The 23,193-nt window shown below is 43.7% G+C and overlaps 3 protein-coding genes across 3 annotated transcripts; 1 reads left to right on the top strand and 2 right to left on the bottom strand.

The window, feature by feature from the left end:
- Positions 1–8,605: 8,605 nt before the first annotated feature.
- hypk (huntingtin interacting protein K) lies at positions 8,606–13,292 on the top strand. The gene is made up of 4 exons (XM_083914556.1): positions 8,606–8,790; positions 10,122–10,177; positions 11,526–11,577; positions 13,033–13,292. The coding sequence occupies exons 1-4, from the start codon at positions 8,629–8,631 to the stop codon at positions 13,126–13,128; spliced, it is 366 nt and encodes a 121-aa protein (XP_083770682.1). The 5' UTR covers positions 8,606–8,628; the 3' UTR covers positions 13,129–13,292.
- A 115-nt stretch (positions 13,293–13,407) lies between these two features.
- On the bottom strand, positions 13,408–19,570 carry mfap1 (microfibril associated protein 1). The gene is made up of 8 exons (XM_083914487.1): positions 19,402–19,570; positions 17,566–17,782; positions 17,329–17,470; positions 16,573–16,760; positions 15,982–16,251; positions 15,743–15,902; positions 15,080–15,169; positions 13,408–13,921 (listed from the first exon to the last, which is right to left on the bottom strand). The coding sequence occupies exons 1-8, from the start codon at positions 19,481–19,483 to the stop codon at positions 13,742–13,744; spliced, it is 1,329 nt and encodes a 442-aa protein (XP_083770613.1). The 5' UTR covers positions 19,484–19,570; the 3' UTR covers positions 13,408–13,741.
- A 475-nt stretch (positions 19,571–20,045) lies between these two features.
- hddc3 (HD domain containing 3) lies at positions 20,046–23,100 on the bottom strand. The gene is made up of 4 exons (XM_083914544.1): positions 22,936–23,100; positions 21,732–21,787; positions 21,406–21,646; positions 20,046–20,259 (listed from the first exon to the last, which is right to left on the bottom strand). Exons 1-4 carry the CDS (start codon positions 23,045–23,047, stop codon positions 20,129–20,131), a joined length of 540 nt encoding a protein of 179 aa, XP_083770670.1. The 5' UTR covers positions 23,048–23,100; the 3' UTR covers positions 20,046–20,128.
- Positions 23,101–23,193: the final 93 nt, after the last annotated feature.

The following is a 23,193-nucleotide window of genomic DNA, read 5'->3' as shown; positions in this document are numbered from 1 at the left end:
ACACTCTCTCCTACATCCAACTGTAAATGCTGTTTCTGCCCCATGAGTGTCTCAGTCTGACCTGTTGAATGACTCATAACCAATCAGAGGCTGTAATCCTATTTATTTCTGCACTCTTCTTAAGGCCTACTGTCAACAAACCCTCCACTATTTACAATGGGTGTCCAAGAAGACAGTTCATTCATCTTCATCCGCTTGTCCCTGACGGGGTCGCGGGGGGCTGGAGCCGATCCCAGCTGATATTGGGCGTGAGGCGGGGTCCACCCTGGACAGGACGCCAGTCTATCACAGGACACATAGAGACGAACAGAGACAGACAACCATTCACACTTACGGGTGATTTAGAGTCATCAATGAACCGAACACCTGCACGTCTTTGGACTGTGGGAGGAAACCGGAGAACCCGGAGAAAACCCACGCAGACACGGGGACAACATGCAAACTCCACACAGAAGGGTCCCAGACGGGATCGTTCCAAGAACCTTCTCGTTGTGAGGCGACAGTGCTAACCACCACAACACCGTGTCGCCCTACAAGAAGACAGTAAATGTCCAAAATGTGGCAATATTGATGGAACTGGTTTGGTGTAACGCAACACGCTGTGAACCGTATTAACATGACCAGAGTCCTGTATTTAAGAAGATCTACATAAATGTAATAAGGTTACGCCAAAGGATAAGAACATGTTCCTCTCTTTATGCATGATCACAAAAAAGGTTATCATAAACGACTGGACCTGTTCCAGAGCCCCGTCAGAGGGGGAGTGGCTCCCCGAAGCGATGGAGGCGATGGAGGCAGTGAAACAGGAGAAAGTTGCCTTCGGCCTGGAAAACAATGACGCAGGTTCTGTTGAAATTCGGGCTCCAATGGAAAATGATGTACTTTACTGGGTACAACTTCAAAAATATGAATCTATATCAAATCTGTATGTGTATCAAAACCTATTGGTTAATTACAAAGGAAACATTTATTGAAATGTCCCAGTTCTGATAATAAGCCGCCTCATGAGCGTGTCATTTATGTTCAAACACACTCGTGAACGTGTCATTTATGTTCAAACACACTCGTGAACGTGTCATTTATGTCCAAACACACTCTTGAACGTGTCATTTATGTCCAAACACACTCGTGGACGTGTCATTTATGTCCAAACACACTCGTGAACGTGTCATTTATGTCCAAACACACTCGTGAACGTGTCATTTATGTCCAAACACACTCGTGGACGTGTCATTTATGTCCAAACACACTCGTGAACGTGTCATTTATGTCCAAACACACTCGTGAACGTGTCATTTATGTCCAAACACACTCGTGAACACTCGTGAACGTGTCATTTATGTCCAAACACACTCGTCAACGTGTCATTTATGTCCAAACACACTCGTGAACGTGTCATTTATGTCCAAACACACTCGTGAACGTGTCATTTATGTCCAAACACACTCGTGAACGTGTCTGTAAAAATAGACCAGCATTCCTCATCTGCACAATGGACGGGACGGAGGTCATATTTGTGTCCACGGACATTCAGAGAAGCTCAAATCATCTCCAATTAGCGACCGTGCAAACTCCTGCAGGAGAGACGTGTCACATTTGGCCGCTGCCGCGTCTGTCTGCTGCAGGAGGGCGAGCTGTTTTTAGAACCACGCCTCTTCATGTGAACGCTGGAAAAAAGCAGCCTGGGCCAAAAACCTGTGCTGTTGCTTCTTCAGAAGTGACACGCAGCCCGTAAAAGGTTCACTTTCTAGGAAATGAGACACAAACGAAAGGTTAAATCAGGGTCTGGCTGCGTTCACGCTCGGCTAAGAGGCTTGGACTTACAAACCCGGTGAACTGGACTCTCTGAGCACAGTTGTAGGATTATTAGTTAGATAATTGTGGGGTTTACACACACACACACACACAACAACAACAAATATCACCCACAGCTACAAACACACTGTCACGTATTATTTCATCTTCTGTCATAAACAGTCTTTTTCTCTTTCACACGTGAAGGCCGTCCGCAGAGGTGTGTATGGGATCTTACTGTGTACGTTTTCGGTGTTACTGTCACATTCTTGAGTCGGAGACATGGAGACATTCATGGTCCCCAGAGGATGAACCCTCATGACTTTATTCATCCCCTTAACTGTTCAACCAGCACAAAACTGTAATTGCACATTACTTTGGTTTATGACTAAATCCATGAAAAATATCAAATGTTCCCATATATCTTCTGAATATCAGCATGTTAGCACCGTCATTGTCAAACGTGATTGGTCGATACGACTCAGACTACAGACAGACTACATCTCATCTCGTCTCATCTTCAGCCTCTTATCCGGGGTCGGGTCGCGGGGGCAGCAGCTTTAGCAGGGGACCCCAAACTTCCCTTTCCCGGGCCACATTAACCAGCTCTAACTGGGGGATCCTGAGGCGTTCCCAGGCCAGTGTGGAAATCTAATCTCTCAACCTGGTCCTGGGTCTTTACCGAGGCCTCCCCAAATCTTGTCCTGTTCTGCATTTATATTTAGGTATTCGTTAACAGAGATGACACAGTGTTGTAGTGGTTAGCACTGTCGCCTCACAGCGAGAAGGTCCCAGGTTCGCATCCTGGCTGGGGCCCTTCTGTGTGGAGTTTGCATGTTCTCCCCGTGTCTGCGTGGGTTTTCTCCGGGTTCTCCGGTTTCCTCCCACAGTCCAAAGACGTGCAGGTGTTCAGTTCATTGATGACTCTAAATCACCCGTAGGTGTGAATGGTTGTCTGTCTCTGTTCGTCTCTATGTGTCCTGTGATAGACTGGCGTCCTGTCCAGGGTGGACCCCGCCTCACGCCCGATGTCAGCTGGGATCGGCTCCAGCCCCCCACGACCCCGACAGGCGGTTGAAGATAAGATGAGATGAGATGACATCAGACTGTCTGTACGTTGAGGCCTTTAAACTTAAAACTCCTATATTTGCTTTAACTTTCAAGCAACAATTACATTTCTGAAAACCCCTGAATCTCTCTCTCCCCCTGTTTATTACAACCGCCCATCCCTCTCTCTCTCTCTCTCCTTCTCTCTCTGTCCTCTCTCTCTCTCTCTCTCTCTCTCCTTCTCTCTCTGTCCTCTCTCTCTCTCTCTCTCTCTCTCTCTCTCTCTCTCTCTCTCTCTCTCTCTCTCTCTCTCTCTCTCTCTCTCTCTCTCTCTCTCTCTCTCTCTCTCTCTCTCTCTCTCTCTCTCTCTCTCTCCCTCTTCATAGTGGAGGGGAGGTTGTGTGGCTCAGGTCATCCTGATCGTCTGTGCTGTCCTTTCACTGTACAGTTGGTTTATTCTGTACACATCATATTTATTTCCTGTCTGTTAGTCCAGGGAGAGGAAGTCCTCCTCTGATACTCTAACTGAGGTTTCATCCATCTTTTCCCTGCTGTTAAAGTTGTTCTTTATCTGGATTGCGTCTAAGGACAGAGGGGGTTGTGTGCTGCACAGACTGTAAAGCCCGTTTAAGAGTTATTAGAAACAAATATGTGATCTTTAATCTTTGCATTTGTTTCATAAACATGTTCGGATATTATTAACACAACCAGAAGTGAACATTACGTGACACAGGTTTAACGACACACACAACATCCTTTATCTCACTTTGGGTGATTCTCTCCAACATGAGCGTCTGTAAACCAGTAAGTCCCTGTGATAAACACGTGTTGCTCCGAGCGGCATTCCTGGGGGCCCCTTTCACTCTCACATAATTGCTGCAGCCTTGTGGGAGAGGAAGACGTGCCAAAGGGAACAAACAAAAGCAAATAAGCGGATGCAAATAGCCGCTTGAGCGAGAGCTCTCAATCTATGCTTTCAATAGGCTTGCGCAATAACAGTTGGCTGAAATCCAAGTTTGTTTACAAAAAAAGGACAAAGCACTCGTTACTCGTTTAGGACTCTCTCCGAGCGCAACAATGGGGTGATGGTTTGTGATCGGCATTGTGTTTTTTTTTAACGTGTTTTAGATGTAGGGAAATAAAAAGCTGGGTGTTGTAAATGATGTACGAGTTCCCATGGAAACACAATGCTGTTATTCATAACTGTGGCAGGACGAGCGCACAAACCTGCTGGTACTCTGAGGCGTCGGACTGAGGACAGGTTAATAAAAGAGTCTGACTCTTTAAAACACATGCTAACGGCTGGAAAAATGGAAAGAAGCTCATGTTTTGGTCGGTCTGAAAACTCTATCATTTTTGTTACAGGGGATTCTACGGATCCCCTTTACAGACATGCCCACTTTATGATAATCCGGGTATTTGGGTAAAATCATAGACTGTATAAAATGGACGTAGCATACCCGGCGGGGTCCGTTTTTTCAACTTGATCCAATCGTCCTCTCCTACAGGAGTCGCCATCTTGTCAGATTTTGACTGCGCCTCATTTCCTCTGACCAAAAAAGGGCATGTATGTGACGTTGGGGGGAGGGAGATACGTCCATCTGGCTGACGTTTACCTCCGAGGAGAAGTGAGGGCCAGAGGCTAGCTGTCACTCAAGAGGCCACGCCCCTAATTATTCATAAACTTTAACCTCTAATAAAATAAAAACTAGCCCGGAACAAAAAAATTCACCCCTCTCAGTGTTGTCATGGAGATATGACCTAAACACACAGACTAGAATGTTCTTTTGTCCTTAAACAGGTTTAATGATGCTGTGTAAACGGCCTGTTTAACATGGGGGTCAATGAGAAACTGCTCTGTTATGAAACCTGCCCCTAGTGGACACTCAGAGAACTGCAGTTTTTGGCACTTCCTTATTGGATCAACCAGGAAGTCGCTGTGGTTGGGGCTTGGGTAAATGTATTTAAAGTATTTGAATATTGCTGCATACTGGGGTCCATAAACAGTGTTGGATGTCATACACTGGGTCTGACTGTAAAGATGAGACTATTGTTGGTTCAATGAGTCCAGTTGTCTTCATGTGTGATGATGTTAGTCCCCATGGGAGACATTTCATTATAGTGGGAACACGTTTTTGATATAAAATGATCTGTTGTGACCTCTTGGATAATCACAGCCTCATGAAACTTCACAACCACAAACTAGAGACATGGAGCATTCAGAGGATGGACGGATTTCCTACATATATTCACAATAAAGAGTTTTTTTGAGCAGTTTACACAACTCAAGTGCTCACCAAACAATCGCTGAAAAATGCAATTCTTGCAGAAATCTCCAAATGTCAAAGGTTTTTGATCACAGCATGGATTTTTCTATGGTGTTCCCTATAGTCTGAGTGTCTTACCGAGGATTGTAGAGTAATTTCGACCATTTTATCAAATTCTCGAGTGGTAAAAACAAAAAAAAGAGTCAAATTTAGCACCAAATCTGTTTAACAAATGGTATCAACCCTAAAATTGCGGCAAAAACTTCTTCTGAGACATAAGAGACCATGAGAATGCCTTTTAAATACTTCTGAATAACACCTAACAAAACCCAATGTTTATTACAGATTCATGACTAGAGGAACTCGCCACACAGTGATCAGCTGCATCTCAAATGAATCTTCATGTTTCCAGCTTTTCGATGATGCACCTCACTTCTATGTGACGTCTACCGTTACCGATGTCTCCCCCTGTACCCCCCCTGTAGCCTCCTAAAAAGACAAAAATGCATCTACGGTGGGTCTCTAAGGGTGAAAGTAGATATGGGTGGTGCAGAAATTGTAAATTAGTGTTGTTATTTCACCTTTGGGCTCAAGAAAGTCTGGACACACCACTGCGTTCATGCTTTTATCATCTCAGCATCATAACATTTACCGTTAAGCTCCTGCTGCACCCTGCAGAGGCCTACCTGAGTCCGAAGCCAGCGTCTCGACATCACGTCTGTGAGGCCTGAAAACCGACGAGATCTCCAAACGTTCAGACGGCCGTCAGTCGTACAGCAGGATGAAGGGGTTGGTGTGATGACAGCGATGCCTCTCTGGCCCCTGTGCCATTCCTCTGACTCCTCTCCACCGCGAACATCTCCTGAAGCATGAACCAGGGAAACCACGGAGCACTTTTCAGTCCTTCTCACAAGCAGGTTCCTCTTTCCTTTAATCAGATTATTGGGAGGTGGAACTGAAAAAGCTCAAAGGGCTGTAGAAGGTTCGAGACACAGGAAATCTGGTACAGTGGAAGGTGGAAGGGCTATTTGCATTAAAGTACAAGTAAACCTCTTATAAGAGACGGGAATAGAACGAGGAGAAGCACAGGAGTCAATGAGTAATCCGGACGGTTACGGTTCCCAATCGTTTCCTCATTATCTCTTAGACAATAACGATCGGATCAGTCTGACATATTAATATATTGCCTTAAATCTGATGATTCATATTTGATCCAGTCAGCCATTAAGGCCTTGACTTTAAGTTAAAAGAATATGTATATATCATTCACTCGACTGGCAGTGAATGAACAAAATGTTTGTTGTTTACAGTGAAGATCATTTTATAGTTTAAATGCAATAAAGGCACCTTCATCTCTAATTCAATTCAATTTTATTTATAGTGCCAAATCATAACAAAAGTTATCTCAGGACACTGTACAGAGTAGGTAAAGACCACACTCTATGACTTATTTATGATTTACAGAGACCCAACAATTCCCCCGTAGAGTACGGTGGCGTTGAAAACCTTCACTATAACAGACAGGAACGTCAGACAGACCCAGCTCTGTGGAGGATAGACATCTGTCTGCACCGGAGAGAGGAAGAGAAGGAGAGAGAGAGAGAAAAGACGGACAGATGGACAGAGAGAGACGCACTTCCAGTAACTATAATAATATCTATAGTTATGTGAATATGACTTATATGGAAATACCTTCTGTACCGCTGTCCTCAGAAGAAGTATTTGGTGGATGTTCTCCAAGATGTGCTGCAGTAGGTAGGTGGAAAATATTCCTGATTCTCAGACGACTGCAAACACATTTGCTTTATTGTATTTCCAGGAAAAAAACTTTTTCAGTTTCACTTCAGTAGGGCATGAAAGTCAACTTGCAGAATATTAAAATTTAAAGTGAAAGATCGAAAATGGACCACCGCCATCTAGTGTCTCAAGATCGTGATCGCAACAACAAAATGTAATTCAATAGTTGGGTCAGACCCGGCCCAGTAGCTCCAGGAGACCGGAGTCTGTTTGAGCCTGTTTGAACCCGTCCCCTCCAGAAAATCACACCATAAAAACAAGGATTAGAGGAGTTTGACTGACAGTTAGCATTAGCCGTTAGCATTAGCCGTCCCAGCTAAGTGCAGATGAAAGTGATGTTAGCATCAAGGAGAAGCATAGCCATGTGGGCGTGCGTTTGAATGCCGTTCCTCTCCTTTCTCTCAGTCCATGGAGTGAATGCTCGGCCTATAGTGACTCTGGTTGTTGCCTGTCTCCGCTCACTCAGCTGCTGGGACAAATAACGCCCCAACAACAGACAACCCTTGCAACCAGCAACGCCCAACGCTATTGGCTGCTACCCTGGAAACACAACGGGACAATTTTACATATAGCTTTTGATAAAGATTCTACATTTAATTAACAGCACAGAATGAAATAAAGTGGGTCCTTCATTAGGACATAATCTGTTGGCACTGTCCTGTAGAGGGGCCCTGTGTCAGAGTCTGATTTTAAACATTATTATTTCAGGTTATATTGTTCTCACATGATGCCGATTCCTAAATAAAGTTGCATTTAATTTGCATAAACTAGTTGATCCACAGAAAAACAGGAGCTAGTTAATATAGCAGGGGAGAAAGTAACATTTACATTAAGGTGAGTTCAATGACAACAACCACAGCGTTACCTGGTATAGCCTGGGTACTGTAATGTGTGTGTTTGTGTGTGTGTGTTTGTGGCCACTGCTGCTGAGGAGTTTATATTGTTTATACACCTCTGTGCAGTGGCATGCACAGACTTTTTGAAGGGCAGGGGCGAAAAGGAAAAAATAGGGCACATAGAGCACGTCCTCTCCCCTGAAGAGGGCACTTTAACACACGTTTTGCGTGTCCTCCCCAGAGGACACTTTAGCACATGTTTAGGCTCCTTAAGGGCACTTTAGCACATGTTTAGGCTCCTAAAGGGCACTTTAGCACACGTTTTGGCTCTAGATGGCAATTTATTACACGTTTTCGCTCCCCTGTGCACGCCAATGCCTCTGTGTTGGCTGCTCTGGTGGTGTTATGATTATTATTTCTACATTTAGAAATACATTTTTGGTTTTGGAACATGTAAGAAAAGAAATGTTTATATTTAATCTTAAAAAAAAGAATCCTTCTTAAATCTAAATATCCACAGTTAAACGTATAAACAATTAAGTTTATAATAATAATTTATTATTAAAATATTATAAGAATATGACTAATAATATAACATATTGTTATATATTTTAAATAACATTGTAATAATTATAAAAATAACAATATATTATAATATTACTATGAATGATTAATATAGTAATAATTATAATAATCATAATAATAAAATAATAACAAGATATAATATTTTAAGATTATTATTATTTTATTATTTAAACTTTTGTAAAAAAAAAAAAATCGACGGATTTCTCGTTTTAAAAGTTCCTCTTCCGGTCCGGTACTACCCCGTTCTCCCTCCGACGCTCGAAGGAACCATTCTTTTTGTTCCGGCCCTCACTGGAGCAAACATGGCGGCAGAGGGAGACGTCGATTTGGACCTGGAAGCCGAGGAAAACTGCACGGGCAAACCGGCAGAAAAGCCGCGGAAACATGACAGCGGAGCCGCGGACCTGGAGAGGGTCACGGACTACGCGGAGGAGAAGGAGATCTCCAGCTCGGACTTAGAAACGGTGAGAGCTCCGGGCTAACGGGAGAAACATGCGGTCACTGTCGGTACATCCTCACCGATAACAGCCACCAAACTAAGTGGAGTGCGCTAAATGCGAACTTTTTCTCTCATAGTATTTGTTTACCTATAGTTTTGCTCGAACACACGACGCGTAAATGTTATTATTTACGAGTGTTTGCTTGGTAATTGTTCAGTAAACCTTTTAACTCGGTAGCTAACTGTCTCCAAGGCTAATAGAAGGAGGTTGGGGTATAACGCATGCGCAATGGAACTAGAACTGCGATGTTGTAGGGTTACAGCAGATGGCGCTATAAATAGATGTTTCACTCAGTCTGACAGAACTTTCTAATGGATGGGAGATAAATACATATATTTATATATATTTTAATATAGACTTTTTAATAGTGTAAACATTAAACATTTTAAATGTGTCAAAGTTTGATTCCTGGAATCAATCATCCTAATGATAGTAACAGTTATGATGGTTTTCTTTTAATGCTCCAGAGTTATACACATTGCTGTAAATGCATATATAAATGTAGAAATAATAATAACAACAAAAGATAGAAAACTGAATGAAAAATAATGAAAACTAATTGGGTTTTTTTTTTTGGTGACCCAGCCTTCTTCTGTTAACCTTGTGGCTAAATGCCTCGTAGCTAGCTAAAGCTATTTTCCCCTTTACTTCATTGAACCGGCATCTTATTAAGACACATGACAGGCTTTAACTTCACCAGAACACCACACAGACAGACAACAACGAGTGAATATATAAATAAACTAATATTTAACACTAATTGAAACGTCAAACTACCGGAAATGACGTGAATTAAACAGAAAACATGCAACCAATACTATAATCAAAGTGGGGGTGTTTAAAGAGTCATGTTGAGGACACTTTTCTCCAAAGTAATCTACATTAAACTGTTTCTAATGGGTACAATGACAAGTGGGGTCATAAACTCTGTGTAATCTTTCTATTGATCTGTGTTTCTGAATCGCAAAACTGCCAAGAATTCAATTTAAGTTTTAGAAATTCATTTGAGGGGGGAATTTCATTTTTAGGGACTAAGGAATTAAATGTTTTGTCAGAGATGATTTTCCTTAATGATAAGTAACAACAACAATATATTTATCATTGATTGATCCGGGGCTTTTAATAATTTATTCATTAATTGTGATATAATGTAATATACGAACAAATCCCTTGTTTCTCTGATGAAACAATGGTTTTAAGTGAAGTTGTAGGACTTTAACTTTCATATTTTTTATAAAACTGGATGAAAACAACTTAAACATAAACATGACAGTGTTTTTTTTTTTTTCTTTCAGGCCATGTCCGTGATTGGAGACAGAAGGTCACGAGAACAGAAAGCCAAACAAGAGAGGTAAGACTAAAACACTCACAGCAGCATCAGCTCCTTGTGTCTTAACATGCGGATCCTGTAGTTCCCCCGCTGTCTCAGAAAGCACAGTTGACTGGTTCAGGTTCAGGTCCCACTCGGAGGAGCGGAGTTATTTTGTGACCATTGGTAGTTAGAAATTCGATCGAGTGGCTGTGACGTGGAGTTCCTCAGGGCTCAGTCCTTGGACCCCTTTCTGTTCAACTTATATTTGCTGCCTTTGGGTCAAATTCTGCAAAATTCTAATGTCAACTATGACAGTTATGCAGATGACACACAGATGTATATCTCGCACTGTCTCCAGATGACTGCAGCCCAATAGAGTCATTGTGTCACTGTTTAGAGCAAGTCAAACATTGGACGAACCAAAATTTCCTTCTGTTAAATCAAGAAAAAACTGAGATCATTGTTTTTGGTGATAAAGAGAAGAGGGCTGCTGTCAGTAAACACCCCGAGTCACTGTCTTTAAAAACTGAGGTCGCAGTCACACTGTCCTTCCGTACCGTGCCCAAACAGGTTTTACGGGTAAAGTCTAGTTCGTTTGACCAGTGTGAGTGCAACTGCGCGTAGCTGCGGCCAGCTTTGAGAGAGGTGGGCTTTTGTAGAGCGGGTTTGCACATGTACAAGCACGAGGCCTATGGCATGGTCCCTCCTTCTATTTTCTATGTCCGAACAGGTGCACATAAATGACGTCAGAACCGCCGTAGGCCTCGTGCTCGTGCTTGTGCTCGTACACATGCGCGCTTGTGCTCGTACATGTGCAAACGCGCTCTACAAAAGCCCACCTCTCTCAGACGGGCCGTGGACGGCCAGCTGGCCGCAGTTATGTGCTGAGCGGTTGCACTCACACTGGTCAAACGCACTAGGCTTTACCCGAAAAAACCAGTTTTGGCCCGGTGCAGAAGGACAGTGTGAGTGCGCCCTAAAAGCCCAGTAGAGCTCAAATCAGGTAGTGGAGCCCAAAGTTCAAACTAGACCTGGTGAAGCAGCGTTTAGCTGTGATGCTGCACGCAACTGTGACAACCTACCAGCAGATCTGAAATCAGCCCCAACTTTGGCACTTTTACATCCTGGTTAAAAACATGTATCTGTTCATGTGCTTATACAGTAGAGGAGCTCTTTTTATTAACTTTAAACATCGTCTCTTTTCTTTTACTTGTCTATTCTTCTTTGCTCCTGCTTTTGAACTGTTTTGCCTTGGTGTGAAATGCGCTGTGTAAAAAAAGATGCCTTGCCTGGACTCTGAAGGGAAATAACATGAGTGATACACGGGGTTGAGGGATTTTCTCCAGATGCGTTAATCTCATACTCACTGTTGTTGTTTTGCTTTCAGAGAAAAGGAGTTGGCCAAAGTCACGATCAAGAAGGAGGACGTGGAACTTATTGTAAGTTTTCTTTAATTCAGTCGTTCTGGGATGTTTCAATCTGCTTGAACCCGTTCAGGGGATGTCAAAGCCCACACGCGTCACATGGACAAAAGTATGCGGACGCCGCATGTCATTCTGAACCACGAGCGTTAATCTGCTGCTTTAAAACCTTCACTCTTCTAGGAAGGTTTTGCACAAATTGTACAATATTATGATCTTGTTCCTATGTTGCTGTAATTTAGGCTCCGTTCACACCGCAGGTCCAAGTGACCTGAATCCGCTCATAGTGACCCATGTCTGATTTTCTTTTGACAGTGTGAACAGTACAAGTCACATTGAATCTGACATTTAGGCCACTTTTAAATGTGCGACTGCAATCTGAACAGGCAGGTGGCATTTAATTCCAGTTTGGCGTCATTCTGACACGTGCTGCACTGTTCTGGAAATGAATGACAAGTAAAGTTGATTGAAAAAATAAAAAGTGTGCTACACGCGGGAGCAGGAACAGAATTAAAACAAACATGGAGTACAGCAGTGAAGCAGGTGGCCAGTGCCATCATGACAATATGAATTTTCTTCCTCGTAATCCTCCTTCCTGATATCACCCGCTCACGATGTTTTTAGCATTAAGCCATAAAGTCCTATGATAATGGTGCCCGTTGCCATGTTCGCGCCTGTAAACACCGTTGTGGTGTGATGTCAATGATCAAATGTACATGTGGGTCGCTTCAGGAGCATGAACTGTTCACACAGGAATCCATAGACAGGCCACATGTAAAGACGTAAGGTGAACAGACAAACAAAAAAATCAGATTTGAGCAGTAAATCAGACTTGTGCATTAAGGCCTGCGGTGTGAACGGAGGCTCAGTCACAGGAGCACCAGTGATTCAACACTGATACGGTCTGGTTTGTCCCAGTTCACCCCAGAGGTGTTGGATGGGGTTGAGGTTAGGGCTCCGCGGGCCAGTGGAATTCTTCCACACCAAAACCGGGGAAACGCATTTCTTTATAGCGATTTAAACCCTGGAAGAAAACCCCTAATATTTGTGTGGTTCTGCTGTAGACGGCAGATATCTGTGCAAAGACTTTCTCTCCCGTCTGCCAGTTTACAGTTCGATTAGAAACCACATCCACACGATATTTCAGCTTCTCTCTATGATCAGATATCTGTATACATCATTAGATTATAGCCGTGAGTTTTGCCTCTCAGACCGTTAACCTGCATGTAGATCAAAGCTCGCTTGATTAAGATTTCCCCTCAGCGGAGCAAAGGGGCCCAAAAATGAAACCAACAGGTGTTCTGACTGTAACTGCGTTCCACTCGTGGGTTGCTTGCAATTGTCTTTCATTGTAATTCCTAACGGTCAATTTAAACTTTGCATTTTTCATAAACGATTTGTCAAATTGAAGCACTTGAGCACTATAACGAGTCTTCACCGGTACGTCTGGTACATGTTCTTGTCGCCGTGCAGATGTCAGAGATGGAGATTTCGAGGTCCGTGGCGGAGCGCAGTCTGAGGGAACACATGGGGAACGTGGTGGAGGCTCTGGTGGCTCTGACCAACTGAACGAACGGCGTTTACACACTGGACTGTTTCAATTTGGGCTTTTTTTTTTTTTTAAACCAGAGCTCAACAAGACACTGAGGCAGAACTGAACTCAGCGGTTAAACTGTCGTCATCGTTACCAAGTTTTTCTTTTCTTTTTTCAAAATAAAAGCTGACCTGCCTCATTTTGTGCCTGTGATTTAAGTCGTTTCATTGCTGGTTTTTGTCTGAGAAAAGGTTTTGAATGATTTTTAAAATTAAAGTTTTATTCAACAACAACAAAAAAAAGTTCTGCAGGAAATCAGGACACGAATCTGCACACTTCATATAACGGGCTGATTTGTACAAAATAAGAACCCGCTGCTTTAGAAAAGGACAAAAGGTGGTTTTGCTGTAATTTCCCGGCACTACTCGAGTACCGTAGGGGGTTTAAGCGATGTCCTGCGTCTTCAGTTGGGTCTGAGGAGCCAACGTTAGCTCTAAGCGATGGTGCACCTTCCAGGCAGATACACAGTCCTCAGTCTATTCGCTGCTTTCCTGATACAACATGTAGTCCGGGCGAGGGTGCGGCTCCGTCTCTGTAAGTCTTTAAAGCTGCAGTGTGGCGGCCCGCTAAAGTCCAAGTTCACACATCTTAAGTCTTCCTCTTCTTCACCGTGGGCCGGTCGAACACGTCCCTCACGCCTGCCGCCTTCTGCTTGAAGAACTTGCTGTTCTGAGCGCTCTCCTGGGCCCAGGCCGAGTCGAAAGACGTGGTGTCCTGGTCCACCAGGTGCGTGTACTTGGTGCGTCCGGACCGGCCAAAGTTTTTGACCTTTAATGGGGGAAAACGAACCACAGAGAGTCAAGTCAGAGAACTGAGCGGCTTTGCCTTAATTCAAAACAGAAATTATGCGTCCTGCTGAACGCTAAAACATGTGGAAGGTAAATCTATTTACTTGGCTTAAAAGTTTACTCATAAATATCTAAAGATATACAAACAAGCCCGAGCATTAGATAGACATGTGATCTGAGATATCTTTATCCCTCCAGAATTAGTGCTAAGTGCTAATTTAGGGGTGAAATGAAGAGTTAAAGAGGTTTAATGGCAGGAAAAAAAGAGTCTTAAAAGTGTAATTCCAGCGCAAAATCATCCCGTGGTCTTTTTCTGCACTTGCACACATTAAATCAGCCATTGAGACTATTAACATAGAAACCTGGGAAAGTTGCTAACACCTAGATTAGCTGATTAGCTCGGGGCAGTACGGTGAAGGCATTCAAAGGTCTTTTTTAACCACTAATGCTGCTGAAAATAACAGCAAACCTCTGCAGCAGCATGAGAAGAGTCCCTACACAGAAAACAAAGCACCAATGGGCTCCTTCCTTTGGGATTGACTTTGGTGATCCACTTGAATGGACTTTACTATGAGAGGAGCTGGTACAGGGGCCAGTAGGTAAGTCTTTAAAACACTTTTTTAATAAACTCTGGCTTCACTAACTACGTTGTTGCTGCTTTGTTGTGTGTGTAGGGACTCTACTCATGCTGCTGCAGAGGTTTGCTGTTATTTTCAGCAGCATTAGTGGTTAAAAAAGACCTTTGAATGCCTTCACCATGCTGCCCCGAGCTAATCACTGTTAGCCACGTCCGGCTGTCTCCGGGATTTCTCCGTTAGTAGTTGTTACATGGAAAAATCTGTCTCGGCCATGGGGTGATTTTGCTCCTGAATTACACTTTGAGACATGCGCTTGGTGAACGTTTCAAGACTAAGAACGTTTTAAAGGCAAAAGCCAAATTCACTTCATCCACCTCAGGTTTTTGTTGACTTCGAAATTTCTTTCTCCAATGAAACGGTACAAATGTTGAAACTGTTTTGAAGCAAACTTGGCAGTGTCATGTTTCCCCACCGTCATATAAACACACGAGTTTTGCTATAACAACATTCGTGGACACGACAGGCAGTAGAACATGTAACGTGAGTAAAAAGCCGCTGACCTGCATGACTTTGGGTAAGATGGTTTTGTTGAAGTGGTCCTCCAGAGTCGGGGCGCTGAAATCTCTCTTATACACGTCCTCCTCCTCGTTCTGCAACACAGATCATGTTTACGGTTACAGAACAACCTGCCACAGCGGATGAGTCGCCGTCACATCAAATCAAACTTTGAGTAATGAAACAACAACGTTTGACCAAGATATGAAGCACTGAGCGGATCATTTAACAGCTGTCAGTGCTCTGGTACATTACTCTACTGCATCTCTTACCGACAAACATACAGATATGAACACATGCGTTATATGGGGCCACTGTGTTCAATGTCTACCTAAATAAAGGACATTACGGAAACTTGGTGAAGATCACATTAGTCCTATAAGCTATCTGAATGTTAAGCCACACGGGTACAACTTCAGAAGCTAGAACATGAGTTACACGGAACATACTTGGGATAAATCCGAGAGAACAATGAAGGATTAACGATACAAGTGAGACCAGAATGAAAACGCTAACTTGCAAAAAATCAATGTACCATGCTACTGCACAACAATGGCAGAAAACCTCAGGAAACGCATCAATACACGTCTCTTCTAAAGTTATGAAACACCTTTAACAGTCAGTTTGAACCCCATCCATGGAAATAACTCTCCTCTGTGTCGACTCACCATGAAGAAGGCTCCTCTGTGGTAGTACTTCTGGAGGAACTTGTATTTGCCCTTGCTGGCTTTGTTGGTGACTTGTTTTGCGCTGTTGCGGAGCTCGGCCCGGCGCTCCTCCTCCGTCAAGTTGTGGAATCTCTCGATTTCTGCCTTCTCCTTCTCCATGCTGAGGACAAAACACCGCCCGTTAGTCCTTAATACGTTAATTGTTGTCGTTGCAGCGATTCACATCTGTGTTTACTCACGTCTCTCGGGCCTCTCTGTCCCTCTTGATGCGCTTCAGCTCTCGGACTTTCCAGCCTTCGTATTCCTCCTCCTCGTTCTCCCCGTCGGTGTCCAGAGCGTCTAGCGCGGCCAGCGTGCGTCTGTTCTCCTCGAACTCCTTCTTCGCCTCCTCCTCCACAATCTTGAGGGTGTAGCGCCGCCGCTCCTCTGCCTGCTTCTTGGCCTCGGCCTCCAGCTCCTTCTGCCTCTGCTCCTCGGCTTCACGCTCCGCCACCGTTACTCTGTCCTTCCTGGGGAGCGAAGAGTCCAAGATGCCATTTCGGTGTCATTATCTTACATTAGTGGTTCTATTGTTGCACCAATAAGTGAATTACTTAAAAGACGACATTTATTTCTGTGTTTTTACATCAAAACTGCTGACTATTTTTCACCGTACACTAACATCTGATTGACTGGAGGTACGTTGATCAATTTACAAAAGATTAATTAGAATAAAACAGCTGATACTTTCATCCCTAGAAATCATTCAAAGAAAACAAAGTGAGGCTGTAAACTCTGCGTCAGCTGGGAACCACGGAGCGACAGTTAAGAGTGAAGGTTTCACTTCATACTTGCGAATGAAGACGGGTTTGAGTCGCGGCTCTGCTTCGTCCTCGCTGTCCGTGTACTCTTCATATTCGGACTCCGACTCGGACTCCTCCCCCGACTTCCCTTCCTCCTCCACCTCCATGACCTCCATATCCTCGTTCTTCCGCTCGGTGGCTCGCTGCCGCATCATCGCTCGCCTCCGCTCGATTTCCTGCGCAGGGCGATAACGTCGGCGTCAAAAACGGTTCTTAGTGGACTTGTGTTTCAAGACGCCAGGGCGTGCAATAGATGGGACGGAGTACTGCTGGAGGTTCCTCTTTGGAAAATCCTGCACAGCTACCATCTGTTAATATTCGCTCTTCTACCGGTCATTGTCTAACTATTCTTAATATCGTAGTCTGCGCTTTATTTACTTGTTTTAATATTTTTATACATATGTACATACATGTTTGAAGGTATGTGTGTATACATAAATGTGTAGGATGATGTAAGGATGTACTGTATGTGTGTTTTATTACTTATTTTGATTTATCTAGTCAATCAATTTTCAATTCAATTGTATTCATTTCTACTCTTATTTTAATTCCCCTCCTCCCTCTCTCCCCTTTTAATTAATTTATTAATTTTATAACTTATTTACTCTTATTTTAACTCATTTTACTGTAGAATATCACACATTTTCAAAGTCATATGTCAGGAAATGTTTTGTAGCGTTTAAATAAAAAGTTATTTAAAAAAAGGACGTCTGACAAGGACAAGCAACGCAGATCACAGCCTACCTCGTCATCCACTTCTTCCTCTTCCTCCTCTTCTTCCTCGCTGCTCTCCTCCGGGTGCTCCGGGTGCCACGTGCCCTCGTCGGAGTCCTCGCTGCTCTCGGCCACGACTTCGGGCTCTGCGATCTGTCTGTGCCTCGCAAGCCTGAGGACGAGGAAACGAGAAGCAGTGCGGTCCGTTTAGCGTTTCAGCACCCCAACAATAACGATCGTTAAACTCAAATCCAGTGACGGGAGTACCTCTCCTCCACGTCCTCGTTGACGCGGTTGAGCAGACGTTTGAGACGTGGGTCGGACACCTCCTCTTCTTCCACCTCCACCTCTGCCTCCTGCTCCTTTCCCTTCTTTGCAAACTGGAAGTCCTCTTCTTCCTCGTCCGACGACTCCATCGGTGCGTAGTCGGGACGTTTACCCGACACGTACCTCTTCACCTTCACCTTCTCCATGGAGAGCTCGCCTGGAACATGCAGAGGCAACGGTGAGCTCACTCAAGCTAGGCTACTGTTGAGTACCACTAAATGATACTTCAGTACAGTACGTGAGTAAATGTACTTAGTCACCGCTGTACTTACGCTATCAATTACATTTCAAACATGATGTGCATGTGACACTATCCAATTGTCATAGTTATTAGTGACCTTGATGATGTTTTCTGTTGATTACTTTAATAATGTGTTCAAAAAGGATATTTTATGATATTAAGACAATTACTTCATCAAAAAAGCTATTAAAACTGTAAGATTTTGCTCCCCATTTAATGTTTTCAATTACGTATCCTCTATTCTTTAATGACCCTGGCATGTTTTGTCATTTTTTTGTTTCTTTTATGCTTTTCTACTCGTTTGTCTTTGCGTATGTTTGTTAATATTTCTGTGTATTTTCACAGCTTAAAAATCAGTGACGTATTATCGTTCTTTCTCATATTTGTAATGCATAATACGGAGCGACCGATATGGATTTTTAAGGGTCGATGCAGATCACCCTTAACCTCTGACCGATACGGACTGACGATTTTCTTGAGCCGATATTTGGAGCCGATACTACTTTTGCGCCCTCACTTTACATTGTAAAATGACACAATGATGAGAACATTAAAAATAAGAATGTTTACTGAACTTGAAAAAGGCGTCTCCAGCCACACGGGGCTGCCTGTGGACACCTGTCTGCGCATAACGCCGGGAAAAACACTATCGGCGGACGCAGCAGCCTGCACCGGCCGATACTGATACACCTGATAAACGCAATACTATCGGTCTATCACTAATGCAAACCAAGTTTACATAAAACCTTTATGAAAATATCTTTAAAAAAAAGATTATTCTTATTAGTGTACTAATATTGTAACGTTAATACTGGAGTTTAAGGCAACACGGTTACTCCTCCACATACATTACAGCCAGAAGTATGTGGACACAAACATCACTCATTTTAGTAGATATACAGATATGAGTGATGTATTATCGTTTTGTCATATTTGTAATGCAAACCAAGTTTAAATAAAACCTTTATAAGAATAAAACATCTTAAAAAAAACACCTTTATTGTAATCAGTGTAGTTAATACTGGAGTTTACAGGAACACGTTTCCTCCTCCAAATACACTGAGACTAAAATATGTGGACACAAACATCACTAATTTTTAAGTAGATATGAAAATATACAGAAATATGAATGATGTACTATCGTTTTGTCATATTTGTAATGCAAACCAAGTTTAAATAAAACCTTTATAAGAATAAAACATCTAAAAAAACACCTGTATTGTAATTAGTGTAGTTAATACTGGAGTTTACAGGAACACGTTTACTCCTCCAAATACACTGGAGACTAAAGTATGTGGACACAAACATCCCTCATGTGACCGTTTAGCATCTTATTCTGAAAATATGTGCATTTATTTACTAATTCAGCCTGTGGGACTTTACCCCCTTCTTATGTGAGATATGTATTTATTATCATGTAGTAACTAACCTCCTAATATCACTTATAGGCAGGTTATTCGCGTTAACAGTGCGGTTACGCTAGGCTAAGCTAGGCTAACGTTAGCCGTCTGGAGGCTAACGGACCGACTCCTCACCCTTCTCGTTCCGGACCGGCACGGCCCCGGCCGTGGACTGGATCGGGGGCAGCTTCATGTTGAGGGCTTCGCGGCTAGACATGACTGCCCGGTCGACGGTATCACCTGAATACACGTAAAAAAGGTCCAAACGAGTCTTTTACTGGGACCAAAAAAGTGTGAGCTCGACGCTGCTTCACCGGGAGCGAACGGACCGGAAGTGGATTTCTTCCGACATCCGTTTCCGCCACCAAGTGATTTTTATTTTATTGGAAATTTTCAATATAAACATTATTTGTCTTAAGTAATCCAGTTATAAATGATACCAGAATTTATTTATAAATACAGATTTTTTTTTAAATATTTAATATTCGGTGGTGTAGTGGTCAGCACTGTCGCATCACAGCGAGAGGGTTCCTGGTTCGAATCCCGGCTGGGGCCCTTCTGTGTGGAGTTTGCATGTTGTCCCCGTGTCTGCGTGGGTTTTCTCCGGGTTCTCCGGTTTCCTCCCACAGTCCAAAGACGTACAGGTGTTCGGTTCATTGATGACAGCTAAATGTTGATATTAAAAGTATAATAGCGCCCTCTAGTGGCTGAACGAAATAACTGATGTGACTTTTAACAAAGCCAAAATATGACAGATAAATAAAGACCACACACGTGTATATGAAATAAGATTTATTCCAATAATTTACAAATGAAAAAGTATTTGATTTGTAGTTTGGTCGCTCTGCTCTCCGCCGTGTCGTCAGAGCCGCACGCCCCTCTGTCTGAACAGCTCCTCCAGCTTCTCCTCCAGGGCCGGGTTGGTTCCTTTCAGGCCTTTCACCACCTCACAGGCCCACACGAAATACTCCTGCACCCGCTCGGCTGTCCAACCTGCCACACACACGCACAAGCACACACACACACACAGACAGAGGGAGGAACTATGGTGACTGAGTACTTGTGTGTTTCCATGCTGTGAGACAAAACTTCACTGGGAAGTGTCGTAGTTTTACTCCACTACATTTCTCTGACAGCTGTAGCTTCTAGCTTCCTTACAGAGAAAAATCTTTATTTTTTAATAGAGTCTATAAAGTGGTACAGTTAGACATGTTAACACTACATCTATAATGCAACCCTTTTTCCAAATGAGTACTTCTAATTTTGTGTTCTCCTGCGATCATGCGTCATTTAAAGTGTCATTCCAGTGTAAAATCATCCCGTGGTCTTTTTCAGCACTTACATTCATTAAATGAGCCATCGAGACAATTTGTGTGACAACTATTAACAGAGGAATCCCGGAGAGTCGCTAACAGCCAGACGTGGCTAACAGTGATTAGCTTGGGGCAGTACGGTGAAGGCATTCAAAGGTCTTTTTTTAACCACTAATACTGTTGAAAATAACAGCAAACCTCTGCAGCAGCATGAGAAGAGTCCCTACACACACAAAACAAAGCACCAACAACGTAGTTAGTGAAGCCAGAGTTTATTAAAAGAGTGTTTTAAAGACTTACCTACTGCCCCCTGTACCAGCTCCTCTCATAGTAAAGTCCATTCAAGTGGATTACCAAAGTCAGTCCCAAAGGAAGGAGCCCATTGGTGCTTTGTTTTGTGTGTAGGGACTCTTCTCATGCTGCTGCAGAGGTTTGCTGTTATTTTCAGCAGCATTAGTGGTTAAAAAGACCTTTGAATGCCCTTCACCGTGCTGTCCCAAGCTAATCAGTGTTAGCAACATCCTGCTGTTAGCGACTCTACGGTATACCTGTTACATGTCTGGAGCTGTCTCCATGGCTAATTTGATGTGTGTAAGTGTCGAAAAAGACCATGGGATGATTTTTGTGTGTGTGTGTGTGTGTGTGTGTGTGTGTGTGTGTGTGTGTGTGTGTGTGTGTGTGTGTGTGTGTGTGTGTGTGTGTGTGTGTGTGTGTGTGTGTGTGTGTGTGTGTGTGTGTGTGTGTGTGTGTGTGTGTGTGTGTGTGTGTGTGTGTGTGTGATCAAGATCCAGTATGAGAGCAGCGGCAGTAACAGAGAGGTGCTGACCGGCAGGCGTGCAGCGGTTCAAGTCCCTCAGGTTGTACAGTTTATCAGCCAGTTTGACCAGTTTGGCTTGGCGGCTGCAGTGAGGCGCGTGTTCCACCTGCAGACGCTTCCGCTCCTGTTTGGGCAGGCTCTTTTCATCCGTCACCTCATGGACGATACGAGCCACAACGGGGCCAAACTTTGCCTCGAGCTCCGCGGGGGATGTGTCCGTGTCCTCCACCGTGTCGTGAAGCAGAGCGGCCTGCAGCAGAGACGGCACACGGGGCTCAGTAATACGGGAAACACTGGAACTGACAGCGACTTACTGAGAACAACTGATAACATACTTGCAATACTTCGATGTCTGCGATGCCTCCTTCATGGCTCAGGATTCTCGCTACTCCTGAAAAAGTACACACACACACACGCACACGCACACACACACACACCTGTGAGTATCAAAGAGAGAAAAATCAAAGTGTACATGGACCATTAAAGGTGTTATACGCAACGATCAGAACATTAATATACCAGAAAATAACTATTTGCTATGTAAAGATATAGTGGAATAATGACATCAGGAGCTGTGTGTGTGTGTGTGTGTGTGTGTGTGTGTGTGTGTGTGTGTGTGTGTGTGTGTGTGTGTGTGTGTGTGTGTGTGTGTGTGTGTGTTTCATGTTAAAGCAGGTAAAGGTAGAACTACTTTTTAAAACTCTATATACTGCCAGGTAGCTTGTGAACTTCCCCCTTCGGAACGATAGGGCGTGATAGCATCACGACAAAGTGAAAAGACCTGAACACATCACGACAAAGTGAAAGGACCTGAAGGTATCCCGACCTAAAGTAATTGCACCTGAAGGCATCGCCACAAAGTGAAATCACCTGAAGGCATCACAGCACCTGAAGGCATCACGACAAAGCGAAAGCACCTGAAGGCATCACAAAAAAAGTAAAAAGACCTGAAGGCATCACAGGACCCGAAGGCATCACAAAGTGAAAGCACCCGAAGGCATCACAAAGTGAAAGCACCCGAAGGCATCATGACAAAGTAAAAGCACCTGAACGCATGACAGCAAAGTAAAAGGATCTGAAGGTATCACGACAAACTGAAAGAACCTGAAGGCATCACCACAAACTGAAAGCCCCTGAAGGCATCACAGGACCTAAAGGTATCCCGACAAAAAGTAAAGGGACCTTAGGCCTCATCAAGTGGAAACACTTGAAGGCATCACAACCGAGTAATTGCACCTGAAGGCATCGCCACAAAGTGAAATCACCTGAAGGCATCACAGCACCTGAAGGCATCACGACAAAGTGAAATCACATGAAGGCATCACGACCGAGTAATTGCACCTGAAGGCATCGCCACAAAGTGAAATCACATGAAGGCATCACGACAAAGTGAAAGCACCTGAAGGCATCACGACAAAGTGAAAGCACCTGAAGGCATCACAGCACCCGAAGGCACCACGACAGAGTGGAAGCACCTAAAGGCATCACGACAAAGTAAAAGGGCCCTGAAGGCATCGCCACAGAGTGCACGTTACTGACCTATGGGGTGGTTAATGTACGGTGTCCCCTCCGGGTCTTTACGCCGCTGATGACGATGTTTCTCTGCGGAAAAATTCACCGTTTCCAACAATAAGACTGCGTCTGAATTCATGGTGCGTAAATAACAGGTGAGTCAGGTGAACTCCGACGTCGCTTCTTTTATAACGGTGTAGCAGTCCGTTCCTTTTTGGTGTCCGGGCGGAAACAGCGGCGGCGGATGGGGTCGATTCCGCTTATTTAGCTACGGAAGCAGGTATC

Source organism: Echiichthys vipera, assembly GCF_963691815.1.
Source record: "Echiichthys vipera genome assembly, chromosome: 1".
NCBI lineage: Eukaryota > Metazoa > Chordata > Actinopteri > Perciformes > Trachinidae > Echiichthys > Echiichthys vipera.
This window is presented reverse-complemented; position numbering and strand designations above follow the sequence as displayed.

What these genes read in the sequence shown, in the direction of transcription:
- hddc3 (XM_083914544.1), bottom strand. Translation starts at nt 23,047, where the DNA reads ATGAATTCAGACGCAGTCTTATTGTTGGAAACGGTGAATTTTTCCGCA. An exon ending in GTACATTAACCACCCCATAG is followed by an intron (nt 21,788 to 22,935) that starts GTCAGTAACGTG and finishes GTACTTTTTCAG; the next exon opens with GAGTAGCGAGAATCCTGAGC. An exon ending in CAGACATCGAAGTATTGCAA is followed by an intron (nt 21,647 to 21,731) that starts GTATGTTATCAG and finishes TCTCTGCTGCAG; the next exon opens with GCCGCTCTGCTTCACGACAC.
- hypk (XM_083914556.1), top strand. Translation starts at nt 8,629, where the DNA reads ATGGCGGCAGAGGGAGACGTCGATTTGGACCTGGAAGCCGAGGAAAAC. An exon ending in CCAGCTCGGACTTAGAAACG is followed by an intron (nt 8,791 to 10,121) that starts GTGAGAGCTCCG and finishes TTTTTCTTTCAG; the next exon opens with GCCATGTCCGTGATTGGAGA. An exon ending in CAGAAAGCCAAACAAGAGAG is followed by an intron (nt 10,178 to 11,525) that starts GTAAGACTAAAA and finishes TTTTGCTTTCAG; the next exon opens with AGAAAAGGAGTTGGCCAAAG.
- mfap1 (XM_083914487.1), bottom strand. Translation starts at nt 19,483, where the DNA reads ATGTCTAGCCGCGAAGCCCTCAACATGAAGCTGCCCCCGATCCAGTCC. An exon ending in AAACCCGTCTTCATTCGCAA is followed by an intron (nt 16,252 to 16,572) that starts GTATGAAGTGAA and finishes TTCGCTCCCCAG; the next exon opens with GAAGGACAGAGTAACGGTGG. An exon ending in GACAGAGAGGCCCGAGAGAC is followed by an intron (nt 15,903 to 15,981) that starts GTGAGTAAACAC and finishes TTTTGTCCTCAG; the next exon opens with CATGGAGAAGGAGAAGGCAG.